This window comes from Ochotona princeps, chromosome 16 (assembly GCF_030435755.1).
Source record: "Ochotona princeps isolate mOchPri1 chromosome 16, mOchPri1.hap1, whole genome shotgun sequence".
Classification (NCBI taxonomy): domain Eukaryota; kingdom Metazoa; phylum Chordata; class Mammalia; order Lagomorpha; family Ochotonidae; genus Ochotona; species Ochotona princeps.
This window is the reverse complement of record NC_080847.1, coordinates 54,143,745-54,166,728: the sequence shown is the minus strand read 5'-3', so window position 1 is coordinate 54,166,728 and position 22,984 is coordinate 54,143,745. Positions and strand designations below refer to the sequence as shown.

General features: G+C 57.5%; 2 protein-coding genes and 1 pseudogene across 2 annotated transcripts in view; 1 reads left to right on the top strand and 2 right to left on the bottom strand.

The window, feature by feature from the left end:
- Positions 1-11,483, bottom strand: part of EMP3 (epithelial membrane protein 3) — a 161,618-nt gene extending 150,135 nt beyond the window's left edge. The window contains exon 1 of the mRNA XM_058674567.1: positions 11,479-11,483. The gene's annotated coding sequence lies outside the window, so the exon portion shown is untranslated. The remainder of the gene's footprint in view (positions 1-11,478) is intronic.
- Positions 909-22,039, top strand: PLA2G4C (phospholipase A2 group IVC). The gene is made up of 16 exons (XM_058673943.1): positions 909-982; positions 4,407-4,518; positions 4,729-4,865; positions 5,972-6,161; positions 7,746-7,866; positions 9,144-9,284; positions 11,375-11,628; positions 12,078-12,128; positions 12,257-12,272; positions 12,415-12,468; positions 13,168-13,388; positions 14,541-14,775; positions 16,951-17,105; positions 18,239-18,410; positions 19,557-19,707; positions 21,909-22,039. Exons 1-16 carry the CDS (start codon positions 948-950, stop codon positions 21,970-21,972), a joined length of 2,109 nt encoding a protein of 702 aa, XP_058529926.1. The 5' UTR covers positions 909-947; the 3' UTR covers positions 21,973-22,039.
- Positions 17,244-17,489, bottom strand: LOC118757729 (U2 spliceosomal RNA; annotated as a pseudogene).
- Positions 22,040-22,984: the final 945 nt, after the last annotated feature.

The window sequence follows — 22,984 nt, the reverse complement described above, 5'->3', positions numbered from 1 at the left end:
TTGTCAGGGTGCCCACCTTCTCAGCCCATCTCCTAATAACCCCGCAAGAGCTTGGGATGTCAGCCAGGCCCGATTCCTTCCCTTTAGAAGGGAAGGATTTGGCACCGGCACCATGGCTGAACAGACTAATCCTCCACCTGCAAGTGTCAGGATCCTATATAGTCACTGGTTCAAGTCCCGGCTGCTCCCCTTCCCATCCAGCTCCCTGCTTTTGGCCCGGGAAAGCAGTGGAGGATGGCTCAGGTCCTTGGGACCCTGCACCCACATGGGAGACCTGGAAGAGGCTCCTGGCTCCAGGCTTTGAATCAACCCAGCTCTGGCTATTGCAGCCATTTGAGGAGTGAACTAGCAGATGAAAGGTCTTCCTCGCTGTCTCTCCTCTCTGTAAATCTGCCTTTTCCAATCAAAAAAAAGAAGAAGAAGAAAAAAAGAGGGATCCAAGTATGGCCCTGGAGCAGGGACTAGCCCTAGAGACCACCGGGTGTGAGGAGCCACACCAAGCTGGCTTCCTAGTGCCCACTGGGGACCGAGGTCTCCCGGGCCTCCGGTAGATGGGGTGCAGGTTGGGGAGCTGGCCCTGCGGGTGGATGATGGCTGCTGGAGAACGGGCTGCAGGCCCTGTGACAGCGTCCACTTCACCACGTCAGGGGAACCCCGCCCCACAGATTGCAAAGCAGATGACTGATCCACTGGGACACCACGGTCCCAAAGTCGGACAGGCAGATGGCCGTGTGGGCAGATTGGCAGGATCTGCGCTTCCTGGGTGCTCCCTGGGGCTTCCAAGGCAGTGAGTTGCCCAGGCTGAAGGAGTGAATGAACTCTGTTGTTCTCAGGACCCTCCCCACAGACAGGCATCAGTGCTGGAACTCCCACTGCCTCCAGGACTCATCGCACCTGCTGCGGGAAAGGTCCCCGGAGTTTGCACACAGCTGAGGAGGTCAGGCAAGATGGACCCTGTGCCCCCGTGCTGCCACGACGGCAGGTAAGACACACGCACGGGTTCAGATGCAGCCACTATGGTTCTATTAGGTAGTTTTCACTGAAAAGGCAGGAAGAGACGGAGCTCCCACCTGTATGTTCACTGTCCACACTCCCTGCCACCACTAAAGACCTAGAACAACCAGGACAAGGCAAAGCCGGGTCTCCCCTGGGAGCAGCAGGGACCCAGCGAGTGGTCACCTGCAGCCTCCCCGGGTGTGCAGTGGCAGGAAGCTGGACTCCAGAACAGAGCCAAGACAAGAACCCTGACATTCCAAACAAGAGCAGGTGCCCCAACCAGCACCTTAACCGCTCTGCCAAACACCTGCCTTTAGGTGTTTGGTTCGGTATTGTGGATTTTTATGTACTTAAATTTTTTTATTGTAATAAAATACTAAAATAACATGAAAGTTCTCCTTGTAGCAATGACCCAGTCACATTCAACTCATTCACAATGTGACGCGAACACCAGCTCTGTCTGGTTACGGAACATTCCATCACCCCCAAAGCGTCCCCCTCACCCACCGTCCCCCGCAGCCCTGACCACTACAGAGCTGCTTTCTGGGCCTGTGGGTTTTCCCACCATGCACATGCCATGTAAGTGGGGTCACGGAGTGGCTGGCCTTTGTGTCCCTCTGGGCCTGGCCCTCCTCCACGCTGGCCGGTGCCGCCACGGGTGAGTGTGGGAGCTCTCCATGACCGAGTGACGCCGGGGCTCCGTGCAGCGGGGTGTCGCCGGGGCTCCATGCAGCGGGGTGACGCCGGGGCTGTCTGTGGCCGGCCGGGTAAGGTCTGGAGCTCTGTGCAGCGGGTGTCCCATGCCTGAGCTCTCTGCAGCCAGGCGATGTTCCATCGTGTGGATGTGCGTGTCTGCTGTGACACTCAGCTTGGTCCAGCCTTTCCGCTGTGACGCACAGTGCTGCTGTGAACATCTGCTGTTTGAGTGTCTGTGTTCAGTGCTTCTGCGCAGCCACTGGGGCTGCACTGCAGGGCCATACAGTAATTCTGTCTGTTTGTGGGAGCAACCAACCTGCTTCCCGCCCTGGTGGTGCCCAGCCATTCATTTGACGGCCTATGGGACCATATCCTGGGTATCCACACGGGGCTGGTTCCAGGACCCCTGACAGCTACCCAGGTCCTTGTATGTATAAGTCCCTTGTGTAAAACTGCAGTGTCTGCCAAGATCTGTAAACACCCCCTGTACACTTTATTCGTTAGGTTTATTTATCCTAGGCTTGGCATTGTGGCAGAATGGTGAAGCTGCTGCCCGTGACGTCAGCAACCCCTAGGGGGCCCAGGGTTGTGGCCAAGCCATTCTGCGGGTGCCTGGGAAAGCCCCGGAAGCTGGCCTGAGGGCTTGGGGCCATGCAAGAAGCTCCTAGCTGCAGGCTTCAGCCTGGCCCAGCCCTGGCCATGACCCTCATTTGGCGAATGAGCCAGTGGGTGGAGGAGCTCTCCATCTCCCGCTCTGTCACTCTGCCTTTTAAATAAATAAATCACTTTTAAGATTTATTTTTATTGTAAAGGCAGATTTTTAAAGATTTATTTATTTATTGGAAAGGCAGATTTACAGAGAGAAGGAGAGACAGAAAGATCCTCATCTGCTGGTTCACTCCCCAAGTAGCCACAACAGCTAGAGCTGAGCTGATCCAAAGCCAGGAGCCAGGAGCTTCTTCCAGGTCTCCCACATGGGTGCAGGGTGCCAAGGCTTTGGGCCGTCCTCGACTGCTTTCCCAGGCCACAAGCAGGGAGCTGGATGGGAAGTGGAGCAGCAGGGACCCAAACCAGCATCTATATGGGATCCTGGCACATGCAAAAGGAGGACTTTAGCCACTAGGCTACCATGCTGGGACCTGGAAAGGCAGATTTGCAGAAAGAAAGACAAAGAGTAAGACCACGCTTCTGCTAGTTCACTCCCAAAACGACCACAGCACTAGAGATGAGCCAGTCCACGGCTTGCAGGCAGAGGATTAGCCAATCGAGTCATTGTTCATAAATAAATCCTTTAAGAAATAAACTAAATTGATGCCTGGTAATTACACATATTTATGGAGCTCAGTGTGGTAAGTTCATGCATGTTTAGCAGCCATGAGGATGAGGCCGGCGCGATGGCTCAACAAGCTAATGCTCTACCCTGTGGTGATAACATCCCCTGTGGGCACTGGTTCATGTCCCGGCCGCTCCACTTCCCTTCCAGCTCCCTGCTTGTGGCCTGGGAAAGCAGTCGAGGACGGCCCAAAGCCTTGGGAATCTGTATCCACATGGGGGACCCAGAAGAGGCTCCTGGTTCCTGGCTTCAGATCAGCTCAGCTCTGGCCATTGTAGCCATTTGGGGAGTGAACCAGCAGATGGAAGATTTCTCTTTGGCTCTCTTTCTCTCTCTTAAAACAAAACAAAATAAACAAACAAACAAAAACCACTGCATTTCAAATAAATATATCATTTAAAAACATAATACTCACATTCCCAGCTCCTTAAACATCGTTTCTTTGTACTAAGAACTTTGAAATCCCTGCCTTCCTCTTTGTTACATAGTAAGTTGTTGAAGTGTTTACTGGTAACAAGCCGGTCTCCCTGAGTGCCCAAGGACTTCAGCGCCCGTTTCCTCTCTCACTGCTTCTGGTGTCCGTTGTTGTTGATGATGAACTTCCTCCACCCCCTCCCTGCCCAGCTTCCCCTTCCCAGCCTCTGAGGACCGCGGTTGAACTCTGCATGTATCAGCCAACCTTTTAGCTTCCACCAGGGGTGAGAGTGTGGTTTACTGTGCCTGCCTCCCTCCTTCCTTCCTCTCTAAGACCATCTGTTTTTCTGACAGGCAGAGTGACAGAGAGATGTTTCATCCGTTGGTTCATTCTCCAAATGGACCTTGCCCAAGCCAGGAGCTGGAAGCTCCACCCAAGCCTCCTACTTGGGTGGCAGGGGTCCAGGCACTCGGACTGTCCTCTGCTGCCTTCCCAGGTTCATTGGCAGGGAGCTGGCATGGCGGCAGAGCAGCCAGGACTCTAACCAGCGCTCTCACAGGGGATCCAGGATCCTGGGTGGGTGACCACCGTCGCGGCGTTTCATCCACTACGCCACTCCACCAGCCTGTGGGTTGTTTCACATCAACCCCTCCCCCGCCCAACTCAGGTTCTGCTCGTGTCCTGCACCTGCCAGGATTTTGCCCTTTCCACACTCGAATAATGTTCTGTTGGGTTTCCAGGCCGGTGTCGTTTGTCTGTGTGCCCGCTGACGGACACGTGGATGGATTCCACACTTTGGGGCATGGTGAATAGTGGCTGATAAATGTGGCCATGCAGACAATCTTTGATGTGCTGACATCACATCCTTGGACCACATACACAGCCAAACTTTGCTCGGTTCTTCCCATCCTACTACAAATTTTCTAGAACTTTTTTTTTTTTTTTGGTCTGTTTTGCCCCGGGAAGTTCTGATGTGTCTATGATTACTGGGATCCAGAAAGAAGAGAAAGAGGCTGTGGAGAAACGCAGCCAGCAGGTGCTGGTGGCTCTGAAGAAGCTGGGCATCGAGGCCAATAAGGTAAGGAAGGAGGAGGAGGAAGGATCTGGGGGTCCCGGGATCACCACCTGCTCTCAGCCCCCCAGTGCCTGGGACCCTGGCCTGTCACAGCCAGCATAAGTGGACATAAACAGACCCAGGAAGATGTCACACTGAGCAGACTCCCCTCCTGAGGACCCAAATCCCTCATCTCTCACACAAGCTACAAGCCCTCCTCTCTCTGCCGTCCAGGCCCCGGTGATAACAGTGCTGTGCTCCGGCGGGGGGCTCCGGGCCCACATCGCCTGCCTGGGGGTCCTAAGTGAGCTGAAAGAACAGGGCCTGTTGGACGCCGTCACGTACCTGGCAGGGGTCTCAGGCTCCACCTGGTAAGTGCTGCCTCTGAGGACAGAGGGGATAGGGAGATTTTCTTAATACAAAAAATAAATTATTATTTATATACTTTTAAAGTGTGTGTGTGTGTGAAGGAGACAGACAGACAGAGACAAATAGAAAAACCTTCCTTCCACTGGTTCACGCCCCCATATGGCCACAAGAGGCAGGGCTGGGCCAGGCAGAAGGCAAGAACCTGGAGCTGGCACTGGATGGAACCCATCGCTTGTAGCTCGTGTGAGAGTGCTGGGTTACAAGCTATCCATGCCTGTGCGTGCACCTGCTCCAGGCCCCAGGCAGACATGACTAATCCATGGTAGCACCTACTATCTTCATTGCAGGGGAAGCTAAGCAGGGCAGCAGGGACCAGGCACGGGCAGGGACGCTGGGTCTGGCTGGATAGATTTCGTTTTGTGGTAGGCTCAAACTTTGACTCAGAGCTGGGGTTTGAGCTCAGCGTGGTTAATGGAGGCAGTGGCGCAAAGATCGGAGATACAGAACACGGCAAAGTTGCCCAATCACTGAATGGGGCCTGAGCGTTGAAGTTCGTTAAAATCCAATTGCAAATTCAGATTCTCGGGAGTCTTCCTTGGAACGAGGTCATTGCACAGTTGATCTTTATTTTTTTAAAAAAAGATTTATTTGTTTTTATTGGAAAGGCAGATATACAGAGAGAAGGACAGAGAGGAAGACCATTTGCTGGTTCACTCCCCAAGTAGCCGCAACGGCCGGAGCCGAGGCTATCCAAAGCCAGGAGCTTCTTTTTGGTCTCCCAAGAAGACAGTCCCAAAACCTTGGGCCGTCATCCACTGCTTTCCCAGGCCACAGGCAGGGAGCTGGATGGGAAGTGGAGCAGCAGCCGGGATACGAACTGGCACCCATATGGGATCCCGGTGCTTGCAAGGCAAGGATTTAGCCACTGGCTACCGTGCCGGGCCCAGTTGTTTTTTACCTTGTAGGAATCAGTTACGCATTTCCTCTCATGGCAGCCCCCTCCACTCAGGAGGCATCGTGGGTCTACAGCCTCCAGGCCCACCCCCTCCGCGGCTGTCCCAGCCTGCGCTCCCAGCACCCCACCCGCCCTCCTCGCTCTGTCCTCCAGGGCGATGACTTCCTTCTACGGTAACGAAGGCGACACCAAGAAAGCCGAGGACGACCTGAAGTGCCGATTTGAGCAGAATGACTGGGATCTGTGTGACAGCCTGGAGAAGGTCTTCCAATCAGCCACAGGGGACAGTTACTCCCTGACCGACTTCTGGGCCTACATCGTGGTCACCCGACATACCCGAGAAGTAAGTCAGGGCGCCCACCCGCTGGCCCGTGGTCAGCCCCACACTGCAGGTGGCCCAGCTTGGCCGCGAGGTCTGAGTGGGCGTGGCTCCCGGTGGTGACCTCAGCATGGGACGTGGCTCTCAGAGGACCGGAGTTCTTAGCTGATCAGGGGCGGAGGCTCTTCTATTTGTTTCACTGCCACAGCCGTGGCCTGGACTGGGGCTGGGCTGGACGTAGTTGGAGCTTCATCTAGGTTTCCCACAGGAGGGCAGGGACCATCGGGCACCGCCTTTCTGAGGTGCGGTAGCTGCGAGCTGGAACTGAAACTCAAGGAGACGCCAGCATTGCAGGTGCTGGCCTGACTTGCTACACCACGACTCTGGCCTCAAGAAACCTGGGTTCTTTTTTTTTTTTTTTTTTTTTTTTAAGATTTTATTGGAAAAATAGAGAGGAGAGAGAGAGAGAGAGAGAGGAAGATCTTCGGTCCGATGATTCACTCCCCAGGTGGCCGCAATGCCCTGAGCTGAGCCGATCTGAAGCCAGGAACCAGGAGCTTCTTCTGGGTCTCCCTTGTGGGTGCAGGGTCCCAAGGCCTTGGGCCGTCCTCGACTGCTTTCCCAGGCCACAAGCAGGGAGCTGGAAGGGAAGTGGAGCTGCCGGGATTAGAACTGGCACCCACATGGGATCCCAGTGCATGTGAGATGAGGATTTTAGCTGCTAAGCTACCACGCTGGGCCCAAAACCTGGATTCTTTTTTTTTTTTTTTTTAAAGTCGTAGTTTATTAGTGGCATCAAACTTTATTACAGCCAGATATACACAGAGGAGGTTCACTCCCCAAGTGAGCCGCAACGGGCCTATGCACGCCGATCCAAAGCGGGGAACCTGGAACCTCTTCCGGGTCTCCCACACGGGTGCAGTGTCCCAATGCATTGGGCCGTCCTCGACTGCTTTCCCAGACCACAAGCAGGGAGCTGGATGGGAAGTGGAGCTGCCGGGATTAGAACCGGCGCCCATATGGGATCCCGGGGCTTTCAAGGCGAGGATTTAGCTGCTAGGCCACGCCGCCGGGCCCAAAACCTGGATTCTTAATCAAACCCAAAGTCAGCTCTGCAGGTGTGGGAGGAGGACTCCAGCGCGCCTTGGAGACTGGAGGTGATACCTCCCAGGGCACCAAGGAGAGGCCCGCAAAGGAGATAGCACACATTGCAAAGCCGGTCACCATCTACTTGCTGTGTGTTGAATTAAAGATGAAGAGGACGGGCTGGGTAGTGGCATAGCTGGCAAAGTCACCACCCATATGGACACTGGTTCAAGTCCCAGCTACTCCACTTCCAATCTAGCCTCTTGCTGGTTCACCTGGGAAGGCAGCGAAGGATGGCCTAAGTGCTTGTGAGACCCAGAGGGAGCTCCTGGCTCCTGGCTTTGGACTGACCCAGCTCTGGCCATTGTGGCCATTTGGGGAGTGAAGCATGGATGAGGGATCCTTCTCTCTATCTCTCATTGTAAATCTTTCAAATCAAAAATAAATTTTAAAAAGATGACTAGGCAGGACCTTCCATCCCGGCAGGGGACCCCACGCTTCATCCCAGCGTTCTCCCCAAAGTTGCAGGAATCTGTTCTGTCCAGCATGAAGCAGCCCGTGGACACAGGGGCACTACCCTACCCAATATTTGCGGCCATTGATGGTGACCTTCAAGCCTCCTGGAAGGAAAAAAAAACCCAGGGTGAGAAAATGTTGGGCGTAGGGGAGGGACAAGGCCTTGCCTTGACAATGTTGACTGGCCCTGGGGAGTGCAGGGGCCGCTGGGGTTGCAGACCACTGATGGCCAGGACAGCAAACTCATCTCACCAACTCACCAGAGTGCAGAGGGAGGGCCCAGCCTCATGGTGGGGACACGGGAGGCCCAGCGTCATGACGGGGTGCATAGAAGGCCCAGCGTCACGGTGGGGACACGGGAGGCCCAGTGTCATGACGGGGCACACGCTTGTTTTAACACGGATCAGGAGAGTGACGGGGAGACGTGTGAGCCATTCGAGGGTCTCCTTCCCCGCCACGGTTTCACCTCCACCCACTCTTGACCTTTTAGGCTTGCTCACGTGTCTCTCCCACGTCCCAGGTCTCCTGACACGGGTCCCCGAGTGAAAGCACGGGCATTCGGCCTGATTTCTCCCCACCCTCCAGACGAGGGGTCCGCCCAGTGCTCGGGCCTCCCTGGGCGCCCGCAGGCTCACGTGTCCCCAGCATGGATGCTTCACCCCTCACATCCCAGGGCGGACCCTAGTGCTATTGTCCCACCCAGAGTGAGCGCAGTTCCCTCCCTGCCTCCATGACACCTCAAACCCAATCTGGTCCAAAGCCTCTCTAGGTCACCTCCCCTAGGTGTAATCCACTGTCTGCTCTCTGACACGTCTGAGCCACCTGGACCCGGTCTCACAGTCTTTGAAAGACTCGTATGACTTCCTCACTGACTGTCCCATAAAATCACCTCCTTCCATAGCTGTCTGATGGAAGGTTCCAGAATGAAAAATCTGAATCTGTGATATCCTTGTTGAAAACATTGTAATGACTCCCTGGTGTCCATGGGTCCTCACACCAGTGGAGACTGACCCCTTCCTCGCACCCCCAGAGCTGTGGGGGGTGGCAGGTAGGGTGAAGGAAGAGGAAGATAGGAGTTAAGGCTCAAAGTCAGAAGAATTCTGGAAAGAGGAAGCCTTGGAAACCATGAGCTGCCAACAGCTCAATGTCATGGCTCTCAATAATCCAGAGAGATCCCCAGGTGGTGTCTGAAATGACACAGGCTGATATCCCAGCACCCCAGTGCCAAGGTTGCCACTCCCAAGATGGCGTCTAGACTACACAGACTGATATCCAACGCCATGGCTGCCACTCCCAAGATGGCGTCTGACACCACACAAGCTGTTACCCTACATTTGTTCTTTCCAAGCACCTGCTGTGTTTCAGGCTCTGGGCCAGAAACTCATTTTGCTTTCTCCTGCCCAGAGACCTGGTTTGAGTTCACACCCCACCACATCGGCTACCCTGCCCTTGGGGCCTACATCCCTGCCACCCACTTTGGGAGCAGATTTGAGAACGGGAAACTGGTGGAACTGAAGCCTGAACGAGATCTTACCTTCCTGAGAGGTTGGTCCTGGTGCCCTGGGATGGGGAGCAGGGGTGGGGCGGGGAGGTTGGTCCTGGTGCCCTGGGGTGGGGAGCAGGGGTGGGGCGGGGAGGTTGGTCCTGGTGCCCTGGGGTGGGGAGCAGGGGTGGGGCGGGGAGGTTGGTCCTGGTGCCCTGGGATGGGGATCAGGGGTGGGGCGGGGAGGTTGGTCCTGGTGCCCTGGGACGGGGAGCAGGGGCGAAGCGGGGAGGTGCAATGGGAAGTAAGGCCCCCTCGCGGAGGGTGTTGGGGGAGGATTCTGGAAGGACTGTGCTTCTTTTCTGAGGTGTCAATGACTTTGAGTGAGGGGGATCCCTTGGTGGAACAGACGCCAGCTCCCGGCAACCTAACAACCGCAGAGAGACAATGGCATGGAAAGGACTCCAGCCTCCATGAGGCAAATTCAGAATATGTTCTGGGCACCAGCCAAGCAAAGGGTGTGCAATTCTCTTTGCCAAATGGGGTAATGGCACAAAAACGTTTTTAAGTTCACAGTCAAGACGTCTGCTGTAGGAGCCAGTTGACCTATAGGACTCCATTTTGTATGGGTAACTTCGTTTTGTAAGGGGGACCCCATTTTGTGTGGGCTACTGCACTTTGCAACCTTGCCATGCCGGGTTTCACAACTGCACTTCTGCAAATGCTCTGTGCCAGGTTTCACTTCCTCTCTAAACCCGCACCAACCTTCTCTGCCCCATCGATAAGGCATCAGTTATGCTGCCTTATAAGGTTAACCCTGGGAATCCACCAATCCGCTTCCACCCTGTGCACCTGCTGTGGCCCGGGCAGCACTACTAGCTTCCCCTGGCTGTACAGGCCTGCCCGCACAAGCCGGAAGGCTGCTGTTCTGTCCCGAGAGGCAGCCTCATGGATTGGCATCGACCACCGGCAGTAAATCTCTTGTGTGACCCCCAGTGCGTGGTGTGATCCATGGCGCCACTGCTTTTACCCACGGCCCACATTGGCATGTCTGAGTTTGAGTTCCAAGCCCAGCTCCTGACTGTGGCTTCCTATCACTACAGCAGTGATGGCAAGGAAAGCTGGGTGCTACCTATCCACACGGGAGCCCCAGGTTGAGTTCCACCTCCAGCCACTGCAGGTTTTGAGGGAGGGAGCCAACAGGTAGGAGGTGTGTGTGTGTGTGTGTGTGTGTGTGTGTCCACTTCTCAAAACAACACAGCAAGAACCAGGGTCCTCACAAAAACAAAGCAAAGCAAAACAACAGTGGAAAAGCAGCCGTCGAATCAGAACTCAGTGAGGTCTGGACTGTAACTCCCAGAGTCATTCTGCTCTGAGCTGGGGCTTCAGGGGTGGGAAGGCGCTGCCCATTGGAGCAGGGGAGACAGGCCGCGCTGAGCCTGGTGGGTAGTTGGCATCCTCTCAGAGTGAGTGTGATGGCCACGCGAGATCGCACAAACCAGACACTCGCCAGCGCCTTGCGCAGCAGGACCCCAAGGGCGGCTGCATCTCGCGTGCTTGGCAGACCGTTCTCAGACACATCAGCAGGACTCCGCGGAGTCCGGGTTAGCAGGAGCTGGAGCCAGGGGACAGCGAGCAGGAGCCGTGTGCGACAGGGGCTGCCCACACCGGCTCAGCAGCTCCACCGCCAGAGCTGAGCAGGGGAGAAGGGTCCAGTCTGGACCTCCACTCCCTCCCCAGCCCCACCATGCGTCAGGTTCACACTTACGCTCCTCTACTGTCATCCGTGGCTGCTGTGTCCACTGCAGCAGTACCTTCCAGAAGCTTCCAGAAGCTTCCCAAGCCATCTGCAATGGGCCACAGCTTGACCTCCCCCTGGCTGCAAGGTGGATTGGGAAATCTTTGTGCTGACCGCCTCTGAGCTAGGAACTGATGACAGAGGAAAGGGGAACCTGAGGTGGCCGCTTAAGAGAACAGAGGCCAGCTCTGTCCACGGGGTGCTTACCACTGTCTCCCAGGGGAGGGCCTGGCACACGGGCTACACCTCCTTCCGTGGGTGACCCGTCAGAGCCATGCTCTGAGGCAGAGCCTGCCGCTGCCACATGCCGAGGGGCTCGGAGGGCGTTCTCATTGTGGTTCTGTTTGCTCGCAGGTTTATGGGGAAGCGCTCTAGCCAGCCTGGACCTCATCAAGGGCTTCATCTGGGGTGAGTGCTGTCAGTGGGGACAGCTGCTGCCCACCCGGCCCACAGCAGAAGAGAGAGCCGCTCAGGGTCATGCTGGGCGTGCTGCATGGCCCCCGTGGCCCCAGGAGGATCACAGCTGGCTGAGAGTTCAGGCGTGCTGCCCTGTGACCGCCGGAGGGCGCTCAGCCTCCTGGTGCCATGGGCACCGCTGTGCCCCGGTGGTGGGGAGATAGGCAGCATTAAGGGGCTCAGGGGGTGCATCAGCACAGAGGGATGAAAACAATGGGTGCACAGTGCCCGAGCTGTCATTTAACCCCTGCAGCAACCCCAACTGGGGGGATCATGTCCACCGTGCCCCCCAAGCGGGGAGAACCAACAGGCTAGCCCTCTGTCACCAGCCAATGAGTGAGAACGCATGGGTCATGTGTGCCTGTACTGTCACTTAACCGCTACGGTAACCCTAACAAGTGAAAGTCAAGCCCACTGGGTCCCTGAGCCAGCAGGGCCGAGCCACTCGCCCTCCGTCGCTGGCCAGTGAGTGCCGACACGGGATCCTTGGTGGAGAAGCATGGGGACTCCTCTTCCCCCTGGCACATCTGGAGTGCTCACTACTCCCCTGCCTCGGGCACCGGGCACCGGCCACCTTCAGGTGCTTGCCTGTCATGCCTAGGCTGTGACGTTCAGCCTGTACCAGTCCAAGTGCCAGGTGGCTGAACTCACGGTACTCACATGAACCTCACTCCCCTGCTGGGGGGGGGCTCGCTGGCTCCTGGGGATGGAGTGGGGGAGGGAGAGGGTGCGGTCCTGGCTTGTTTGCCATTTTCCGTGATGCCAATGTCCGGTTTCAAGTGCACGGAATACAAAGGTAGAAGGCAGGAGTGAGGGACCTGCTCACAGGAGGGTGACTCACCCACCCAGGCAGTCGACATCGGCTTTGGGAAGTGGACACCATCCACCGATGGCTTTGGCGCCTGGGTCGAAGATCTCGCTCTCCCGCTCTCTTGCAGGATACTTATGTAAACTGAAAAATCTCCTGGGAAAGAAGCCTCTCCTCAGGGAAGGTGAGCAGCCGATGAGAACCCAGATGGGCCCTGGCTGAGAGCCAGCCGTTGTCCCCGGAGCCGCCCGTGTGGTGACTGATGGCCTGCCTGGGGAGGTGTGCTCCCCAGAGCTCAGCGTGATGGGCCTGGGAAGTCTGGGGACCCTTGTAAAGCGGGGGTGGGATGGGATGGGCTCAGGAGAGCTCCGATGTGAGGGGGCCTGTGCCACCACAGGAGGGGATTGATGACCACATGAGGGCGTCATCGTGGAAGTGGGGCGGGGCACACCAGAGGCCCTCCTGAGATGCTACCACCTTGACCTTGGGCTCCCTAGTCTACGCAGGTTTCTTTCCTGTACCAATGATCTGGTCTTTGACATTTACTTCAGCCACACAAAACGGGGCCGAGACAGAACTCGTGTGGCCTGCGTGCATGGGCTTGGGGTCACCTAACCGGGAGGGGGTGGAATTGGGTTCCAAAGCTGACCCCTTGCAGCCGTAGCTCCCAAGGACACAGTTCCTTGATGTGCGGGGTTCCGATCCACTTTCTCTGGTGTCCTAATGTGTGGGATGGCGTTCCCGTGACAACCAGAAAAAAGTCTGGGCTATGTGAGTAGTCATCCCCATCTTCGGCACTGCCGGCTCCTTCCCAGGTGCCAGCTGGGTATGCTGGGGGACACCGATGGCCTGAGGGGACGACTGACTGGGTCTCTTGGGATAGGTGAAAGGGATGTGGCCAGGATGATGCAAGAGGAGCTGGAGACGTGCACTGAGGAGAGCGCCACCCAGTGGCAGGAGGAGCTGTCTGCCTACAGCGAGGAGGGCGCCACCCAGTGGCAGGAGGAGCTGTCTGCCTACAGCGAGGTGAACACGGTGGTGTGGCAGGAGATGTCCATGCACATTGAGGAGGGCGCCACCCAGTGGCATGAGGAGCTATCAATGGTCAGCAGGCAGCTGACCATCAGAGGTGAGTGCCGACTCCATCAGCCTCCACGGGCCTGTCCTGCAGGGGGCGCTGCAGGGAGCGGCCAGCCGTCCCACACTCCCCACTGGGGCGTCCTGAGTTAACAAACACAGGCCGGAGGGGACAGACCAGGCTCCCACCCTAGAGCATGACCACCTAGGGGGACCATGGGAGGGGAGATAGGACAGGTGAGCCAGCCACGGGCAGAACCACCCAGACTCCCTGGAGAGGAGGGGGCAGGCTGGCGCCTGGCAAGGGATAGAGTGGGCAGTGAGGGACGGTGAGGACCCCGAAGAGCCAACCTCTGGGGCTTCGGCCATCAGCCACCAAAGTCAGACCCTCTCCGTCTTCACACCTGGGTCTTCCTCTCTTTGAACGTGATGCTGGGAGCCGTAGGCAGTGTGTACCGTTCAGGCCGGGGTGCACAGGTCTATTTCTTCATGGTGAGGGCAGTGAGCCACCTTTCTCCCAGCCGGGCACTCCGGGTGCTCACTCTCTTTGTTAATCTTACCTACGTTCCTGGTTTTAATCGCTTTTGGATAAACTCTGCTCCCAAGTCTCCTTTACATACAACTTAAATGTCTCCAGTCTGCTCAGACCTGACTCAGACCCCAGTAAGAGCCTGCAGGGGGTCAGAGGGTCCAAGGTGGCTGATGTAAAACAAGACGGAGGGCTCGGCAGCGTGGCCTAGTGGCTAAGGTCCTCGCCTTGATCCCATATGGCCGCTGGTTCTAATCCCGGCAGCTCCACTTCCTCTCTGTCTCTCCTCCTCTCAGTGTATCTGACTTTGTAATGAAAACAAAATAAAAATCTTTAAGAAAACAAGATGGAAAGATCCACGTAGTGTGTCCCACACCCACAGGGCTCTTCAGACAGACGGGGGAAGGTGACGTCGAGGGCATTTTCATCTGTCCTTACGTTATCACGTGACATAGCAAAACGATGTGACATTCCCACCCACGCACAGCCTACTTCAGTTAGGCTGAACCGTCAGCCCCTAACTGGCAGCTGTCTTCCTCCCTGTACACCCAGCCCTGGCTCTCTTTCTCATCCATGGGGACACAAGCTCTGCTGGGTGCATGGCCCCATTCAGCCTTGATGCCCCCATTTTCAGATGCTGTCCGCTGTAGCTGCGTTTCCGGGGTGGGCAGAGGGTGTCCAGGGGCCCACGGGAGCGTAGGCAGGTGTGTGCGTCTCACGGGAGCCTGGGCAGGTATGTGGGCCTCAGCCCAGCCCACCCACTCAAGCCCTCTCCATGTCTCCCTCCAGATCCATTCAACGGCCTGATCAATTTCCTGAGTAAAACTGGATGGTGCCTTTTCAGGTGGGAGTGGGGAACCATGCATAACTTCCTGTACAGACTCGGTGAGAAGCCCTGAGGGTCCCTACAAGGGCAGGGAAAAGACCAGAAACATTGTGGGCCCTGGCCCAGAGCTGGGGGGGCCAGGACGGGGGGCAGGAGCCGGCCTAGGGGTGCGGGGTCACTGAGAAAGGGCTGAAGCCTCGCTGGCTTGTGCTCAAGGCCCTGCGAACAGCCAGGTCCCTGGGACGTTGACGGTTTGTTTTTTCCAGCTCTGAAAAGATGTAGAAACAAACAAAGCCCAGAGCTCTTCATGGGCCAGTCGTAGGATCTGGTCAGCACCGCGCCTGCCGTGGACCGTGGAGCTGGCGGCAGCCGACTGGGCGCGTCCTCTCCTGTGGCCGCGTCCCCGCGCGTTTGTCAGGGAGACTACCATGAGCATCTTCTTTTTTTTTAAGTTTTATTTATTTTTATTGGAAAGGCAGATATGCAGAGAGGAAGAGAGACAGAGGGGAAGATCTTCCATCTGTTGATTTACTCCCCAAGTGGTTGCAATGGCCAGAGCTGATCCAAAGCCAGGAGCCTCCTCCAGGTCTCCCACGCGGGTACAGGGTCCCAAGGCTTTGGGCCGTCCTCCACTGCTTTCCCAGGCCGCAAGCAGGGAGCTGGATGGAAAACGGGCTGCTGGGATTAGAACTGGTGCCCATATGGATCACAGTATCCTGGCACGCGCAAGGCTAGGACTGTAACCACTAGGCTACTGTGCTGGACCCTCTGAGCCTCTTTTGTGTTGGAGGGAGTGGTCCTGCTGCTCTGTGCAGATCACAACTGATGCATAGGCCAGGCAGGCAAGCCCCAGCCTGCTCTGGAGTTCCCAGGCTGCCAGCGGCCAAGGACACACAGAGGAAAGCTTGTTCAGCTGACAGCTTCAGTCCGAGACCGAGATGGGGCAGCTCCTTCTGTCAGACTCGGGGCGCACTCCCATGGCTGTGGGAGAATGCCAAGGAGAGTTGGTGGGGGACCCAGTTACTGCCTCCACACCCCCAAGTTCCCATGGCCCCAACTCCGCCACACCGAGAGCCAAGCTTCCAGACCGCCATGAGTACGTTGACATTTCAAACATTCAGTTATTTATGTATTCAAGAGACACACAGGACAGCCTCCATCCACTGGTTCAGTCCCCGAAGGCTGGAGCTGGGAGCCGGGACCTCCACCCCCGATGGTCCTCGAGCCGCGGGTCCCTGCTGCCTCCCAGAGCACACGTGGCAGGGAGTGGGGGTCGGAGTGGAGCAGGCGCTGTGGTGGTGGACAGGACAGCCCCAGCAGGCCTCGCCCCATGTTGACGAGGCCCTGCTAGTTCCCTAGTGTGGCTGGACTTGGTGATGGAATCTTAAAGGACAGTGGGTCGCTTTTCCAGGGCACACTCGGGGGAGACTGGATGAGGGCCGAGAGGACGGCCGGCTGCCAGCCAAGGAGGCGGCAGGCAGCCGCTCCTGCTGAGCCCTCTCTGGCCTCTGGCACCCAGAAATTCAAGGGTGAATCTGGTTGAGGCCAGTGTTGCAGGCGCAACGGGTGAAGCCATTGTTTGCAACACCACATCCCGTACGGGTGCCGGTTCGAGTCCCGGCTGCTCCACTTCTGATCCAGCTCCCTACTTGTGACCTGGGAAGGCAGCAGAGAATGGCCCAAAGCCTTGGGACCCTGCACTCATGTAGGAGACCCGGATGGAACTCCTGGTGTCTGGCTTCTACATGGCCCAGCCCCAAGCCTTGTGGGTATCTGGGAAGTGAACCGGTAGTTGGAAGGTCTCTCTGACCCTCCCACCCACCGTTTGGGACTCTGCCTCTGAAACAAATCTTTTTTAAAAATGTGCTTGGAGCCCCCACGGGAGGCTTGGTGGTCAGACCACCACTCCACTGTCTGCCAGTTGTTGCCACAGAAGAATACTCTGCAACAAGCTTTGATGCCAAATCACCCATCCCATGGCCTGGTGAGTGCCCACCGGCCAGTCTCTTCTAAGGCCAGCTTGGTGCACGCACAGCTGCAGCCCCGGCGCCCCGCACAAAGAGCCGGTGAGCAGGGACGGACATCCAGCTGGCTTCTCTCCTACTGTGGCAAGGACGTGTTCTGAGCACACGCTCTCCCCACAGCGAGCTCCCCCGCCACCTGGCCACGGCCAGTTTTCCCATTCTGCCACCTGCTCAGGTCTGGCTGACCCGCTTCCTCCCTGGCCACGGCAGATGCTATACCCTACAAGGCCATGTGCGACCGGCAGTTCCTGCACCTGGTGGACGCGGGCTTTGCCATCAACAGCCCCTACCCGCTCGTGCTGCCCCCCGCCCGGGACGCTGACCTCATCATCTCCTTCGACTTCAGCTCCGGAGACCCGTTCGAGGTAACCGAGAGGGTACGGGCTGGGATGTGGCCAGCGGGAGGCGCTGACCGGGAGCCTGGGCAGCCACACTCCCAGACACACAGCAGGAGTGTACCAGTGGGAGAGAACATGAGTACCCAGGGACGCCCTAGCCCAGGGGAAGTCAGCCCCCAGCAGGGCCTCCTGTGAAATCAGGTGCCAAGGTGGGGCGTGCTGCTGGCAGCACGCGGCCGGGCGCTTTACAATCATCTACCATTTCCTAAGTAGGGGTTCACTGGAAAGTTATGGGGCGAGACAAGCGGAGCCTAGTGGCTAAGACGCCAGCCTGTGCCCCACCCCCCCAGATCATTAAACTGATAAGAACAGATACTACACTTGATCTTAGCCAAAAGGCCGAGGAGCGATGCCCACCCCAGATTATAAAGGCTGTGTGTATGAGACATCACACCGTTTTTTTTTAATGTATTTATTTATGTGCTCGCTTCGGCAGCACATATACTAATGTATTTATTTAAAAGACAGAATCCCTGCTCCACTGGCCCGCTCCCCACCTGACCACAACAGCTGGAGCTGGGCCAGGTCAACCAGACCTTCATCCGGGTCCAAGCACTTGGGCCATCCTCCACTGCCTTTCCAGGCACATTAGCAGGGAGCTGGATGGGAAGTGGAACAGCCAGGACATGAACTGGCACCCACATGGGATACCAGCGTCACAGACCTTGGCGTTACCCACTATGCTACCGTGTCTGCCCCTCGGATTGATTTTGGAAGTCAGCTTTCCCTGCATTCTTTTGGTTTGCTGCAAACACAGCAGCCAGCTCATGGACAAGCACCCGCACAGCTGGTCTCCTGTGAGGTGCACCTGCAGTGTCCAGTGGGCCTCCCAGCAGCCCCATGCGGTGCGGTGGGCACCGGGGAGCCCGTCACAGGGGAGGGGCATCGAGGGCCGGGAGTGTACGGCTGATGGCAGCAGAGCTGGGACACAAGCCCTCACCTGGGCACCTCCTCCTGCTGCTCGGAGCCCCCAGCCTGTGCATGTGTGTGGGGAAGGGAGGGGGCACCCTCCTCCATTCAGGAGAGCCCAATGTCCTCACGGAGGCCCCCGGGTGTCTCCTGGCCGGTTCTAACACACGTGCACGCGGCCTCCCTCGCAGACCCTCCGAGCCACAGCTGCGTACTGCCAGTACAACAGTGTCCACTTCCCCCCGGTGGACGAGGCCAAGCTGAAGGAGTGGGCCCAAGACCTCCGCAGCTGCTACATCCTGCGAGGGGACAAGGGGCCGGTCGTGATGCACATGCCGCTGTTCAACATGGACAACTGTGGAAGTGAGTGCGTGGCGGGGCGGGGAGCCGGCTGGGGGCGCCGTCCACCACGCCGTGTCTGGGCAGGAAGCTGCCTGTGCGTGTGGCCTCCGCTCTCTGGGACATTCTTGCCCAACCTGAATCTCCCTCCCTTCCATGCAGGGCTCCCACAGTCACACTCAGGTGCAGGAAGACCCAGCAGCCGTGGGGCGAGGGGTTGGGGAGACCACAGAGGCCAGGTCATGCCGCCTCCCTTACCAGGCTCTGAGGGCCTGCCATGGGCCTCGGCTCGTGGTGTGAAGCTCGTGAAGGCCCAAAGCCCACGTACCTTCTCCCTTCACATAACAAAGAGGACACCGGCCACATTGGCTGTTGTCCAGGAGGTGAGGTTAACATTCATAAAAGAAGAAATTCTCTCCTCCGCTGGGCCTCTGGTCAGGCAAGCGGGGATGGGTAAGAGAAACACAGATAAACCCAACACCTAGTTTGGTGGACAGGGACTGGTGTAATTTGGTGGACAGGGACTGGTCACCTGCAATTCCTGCATCCTGTAGAGGTGCCGCTTCAAGTCCTGGAGCTTCACTTCTGATCCTGAGCCTGGAAAGGTAGCAGAGGATGGTCCAAGGGCTTTGGCCCTGCACCCATGTGGAAGACCCAGCAAAAGCTAGTGAACTCGAACCATCCCAGCTCCAGCCCTCACAGCCGTTTGGAAAGTGAACCATTGTGAAAATTCAAGAGTTATATAGATAAAAGGAAAGACACAGATTTTCCAACTATAGGTTTACTCCCCAGATGGCTGCGATGACCAGAGCTAGACAGGTCTGAAGCCAGGAGCCAGGAGCTTCTTGTAGGTCTCCTGCATGGATTCAGGGTCCCAAGGCTTTGGACCATCCTCCGCTGCCTTCCCAGGTCATAAGTAGGAAGCAGAAACTAAAAACGGAACAGCTAGGACTAGAACCAGCATCCATGTGGGATTCTGGCACTGGCAGATGGAGAATTAGCTTGCCACACTGCTGTGTCGGCCACAAAGTTTGTCAAAGCCGAGTGATAGTCCTGTGGACTTGGTCCTCAGCAGTCACTTGCCAGCTCCCAGCACCAGTTACTGAGATGGGTAGAATCCACCGTCCAAGCCCACGCTAACCTTCCTGTCCTGGTTTGATGGCGTCACAGCTGAGATGCAGAACTGTATCGACACCTACGGCACCATCAAGCTGTCCGACACCTACAGCCTGGAGCTGATTACAAAGCTCCTGGAGCTGTCCAAGCAGAACGTCAGGTTAAACAAAGACAACATCCTCAAGGAGATGCGAAAGGCGGCCAGGTAAGGCGCGCCTGCGGCCTGGCCCCTGCCCCAGGGAGCGAGCAGCAGAGCCAGGGCTGTGGCAGGTGGGCTCTCCCTCGCCAGCTGGGAGGGAGGCAGGTCACGGCAGCGATGATGGTTGCAGGGGAGGCAGTTGAGTGGTTTTCTGAGGAAGACTGAGGTGGGAGGAGCCCTGTGGGAGTACCGTCCAGCACGGCTGTGTGTGTTCCAGTGTGCACCGTGCAGCTGGGGAGCCTAGAGGGTGAGCTCTTACTTATTTAAAAGGCAGAGTACAGGCATGATAGCCTAGCAGCTAAAGTCCAAGACTTGCATGCGCTGGGATCCCAGATGGGCACCGGTTCTAACCCCGGTGACCCTGCTTCCCATCCAGCTCCCTGCCTGTGGCCTGGGAAAGCAGTGGAGCACAGTCCAAAGTCTTGGGACCCTGCACCCACATGGGAGACCTGGAGAAAGAGCTCCTGGCTGCTGCTTTCGGATTGGCTCAGCTCCAGCCTTTGTGGCCGCTTGGGGAGTGAATCATCGGACAGAAGATCTTCCTCTCTGTCTCTCCTCTCTGTATATCCGCCTTTCCAATAAAAATAAATAAATCTTTAGCAAATAAGTAAGTAAAAGGCAGAGGGAGCAACACCGAGAGGAGAGCATCCACCCACTGGTTCACTCCTGCAAGTGCCTGCAGCAGCCAGGGCTGCGCCTGCAGCCTGGAGCTCTGTCCAGGTCTCCTGGCTGGGGGGCAGGCCCCCCTTGCCCCATCACGCACTGCTTCCCCAGGCACCTTAGGAGATGCCTTGGAAGTGACTTGAACTGGCACTCATGTGGGATGCCGGCCTCTCAGGTGCGGGCTTAGTCCACAGCGCCTCCACCTCCCTGCCTACTGTCTCTGGGCAAACTTGCCCTCCTCCAGGGACCTCATCCTGACCGCATGCCCTCTGGGTACAGCCCAGCTCCCCTGGGTGACACTGTCCAGCCCAGAGCTGGACAGACTCTGATGGGACAAAGAAAGGAGTGACCAAGACAGCTTCCCCGGGTGGTGCGGGGAGCAGTCCAGGGCAGGTACACAGTGGGCGTGAGTGAGGAAGGCACAGGCAAGCAGGCCAGACCCAGAAGTGGCCATCAGGAACCGACCTCGCAGCTTAAAACGGAACTGACCCTCTCCAGGCTCCAGCCACAGCGTCGGCAGGGCTGCCTCTCCGTGCCCCTCAGCCCTGCGACTGGGCTCACTGCCCATCCCCAGCCTCTGGGGCCCTGGCCTCCTACACCCCTCCCCCCACCCGGACCTGGTCATTCCCCGTGGCCCCTGGCCCATCGCCAGACCCCCATCGCTTCGTGGCATCGGCAGAGGCCCTTTCGTCAGGGACATCTTCCGAGCAGGAGGCGGGCGTCTGGCAGAGCAGGTGTGCAGCCCAGCACGCAGGCCTGGGCAGTGCCCCGCCATTCTCTGAATGCTAGAGGATGTTGCTGCATGTTTTTGAGCATGGGAGTCACTTTTTTAAAATTTGTTTGAAAGGCAGAGTTGAGGGGCGGCAGAGATAAAAAGATCTTCTGTCTGCTCGTCACTCCCCAAATGGTCGCAATGGCCATGGCTGCACCAGGCTGAACCCACAGAGCCAGGAGCTTCTTACAGGTCTCCTTCATTCAAGCGCTTGGGCCGTCCTCTGCTGCTCTCTCAGGAGCCTTAGCAGGGAGCTGGAGTAGAAGTGGAGCCGCTGGGACTCAAGATGGTGCCCATATGGGAACGCTGGCAGCTTTGCTCACTGTGCCACAGGAGTCAACTTTACAAACCTGCAGACCGAGCAGCAGGCAGGGGCGGGGCTCCGGAGGAGCGGGGTTCCAGGCAGACCTCAGTTTTGCCTTCTGTAAGTGGGGCGGGGTGGACAAGCACTTCTTCCTGTGGCTGGAGTGGATGCCTGGCAGATACAAACGCACTTGGTCAGCGGTCGTGTTTTCGAGGCTGTGAGCAGCTCGCAGCTGCGACGGGGTATTTTGCAAAGTGTCCGGGAGCCTTTTCTTGGCCTTGTGGCTGTGAGTGTCCACTGCTGGCTTTAGGCGAGTAGAGCAAGGATGGAAATTGGTGAGGAGGCGCCTAGACCTCAAGGGAGTCGGGCCAGGCGAGCAGACGTCCCTGCCGGCTGACCCGAGTCCCCTCGCTGCCGCGGGAGCAGCTTTCCGATGAAATTCGAAGTGTCCTCCCCTCCACCCCGCAGTGCCGTGAGCTGCAAGGCGCCGCACGTGGAGGACGGCAGAGGCTACCCAGCCATGCACATGTAGCTTGTCAACACAGGCAGGATGGTCACAGCTCCCACGTAAGCACCATCCACACCCCCTTCTCCCTGTGTCTGACCCTGGGGCACCCTGACACCTCCATGCCGGGATGAGCCAGGACCTCAGTTCCATCCCCACCCCCACCCAGGGAATGACTGGGAACCCAATCCTGCTTCCTAGCAGTGTCATGCAAGATCGAGTTACAGCATGTTTATAAAGATCTCCCGGATCTGTTCTCACCCCCCCCCCCCCGCCACCGCACTAGTCCCCTACCTGGGGCAGGTGGAGGCTGGCCAGAGGCTGGACCTGCCACACAGGCAGCAAGTCACATGACCTTGCACGGTTGCCCACACCTGCCCTTGCCCCCACCACCCCCGGGCCATGCACCTGCTTTGAGTGAATGTCGGGGGCGGGGGGTGTCAGGGTCGCAATGTGGAGGGGAGAGGAAGCCAGTCTGGGCCCTGCTCCTGGCTGTGCACCCCGGGGTCTAGCCCTCCCTGGTGGCACTGCTCACCGGCCTTCTGGCTGGTAACCTGTGTTCACTGCTGGGAAGGCAGTGAGATGCCACAGTCTTTACCAACAGGGGGTCAAGTCCAGACTCAGGTGTGACAGGCCCCTCTCCTTGGCTGTTTTCTCCCTACGCCCCAAGCGGTCCTTACCCCCTTCCCTGCCAAGGCCACAGGGTCGCTGGCTTAGGCTCTCCCCAACCCTTGTAAAGTTCATGCTCCATGCAAGACAGCGGGCATTCAAAGTTACACACAGGAGTAAAGGGGGAAGACACAACCCCACGGGATTCTTGGGCCCTCATGTATCAAGTCCTCTCGGTCACAGGCTCCATGGTGGCAGCGCAGCAAGCGGCAGGATGCAGTCCCCAAAAGCTCGATCCCAGGTGGCACCTGCCAACCTGCACATTGGCTAAGGAGACAGCTCCCCACCCTGACCCTCCCACCCCACCCGCAGACCTGTGTATGATCCTCCCCACTAACTGGCACTGAGCTGTCCACTCTGTCCTCATCGT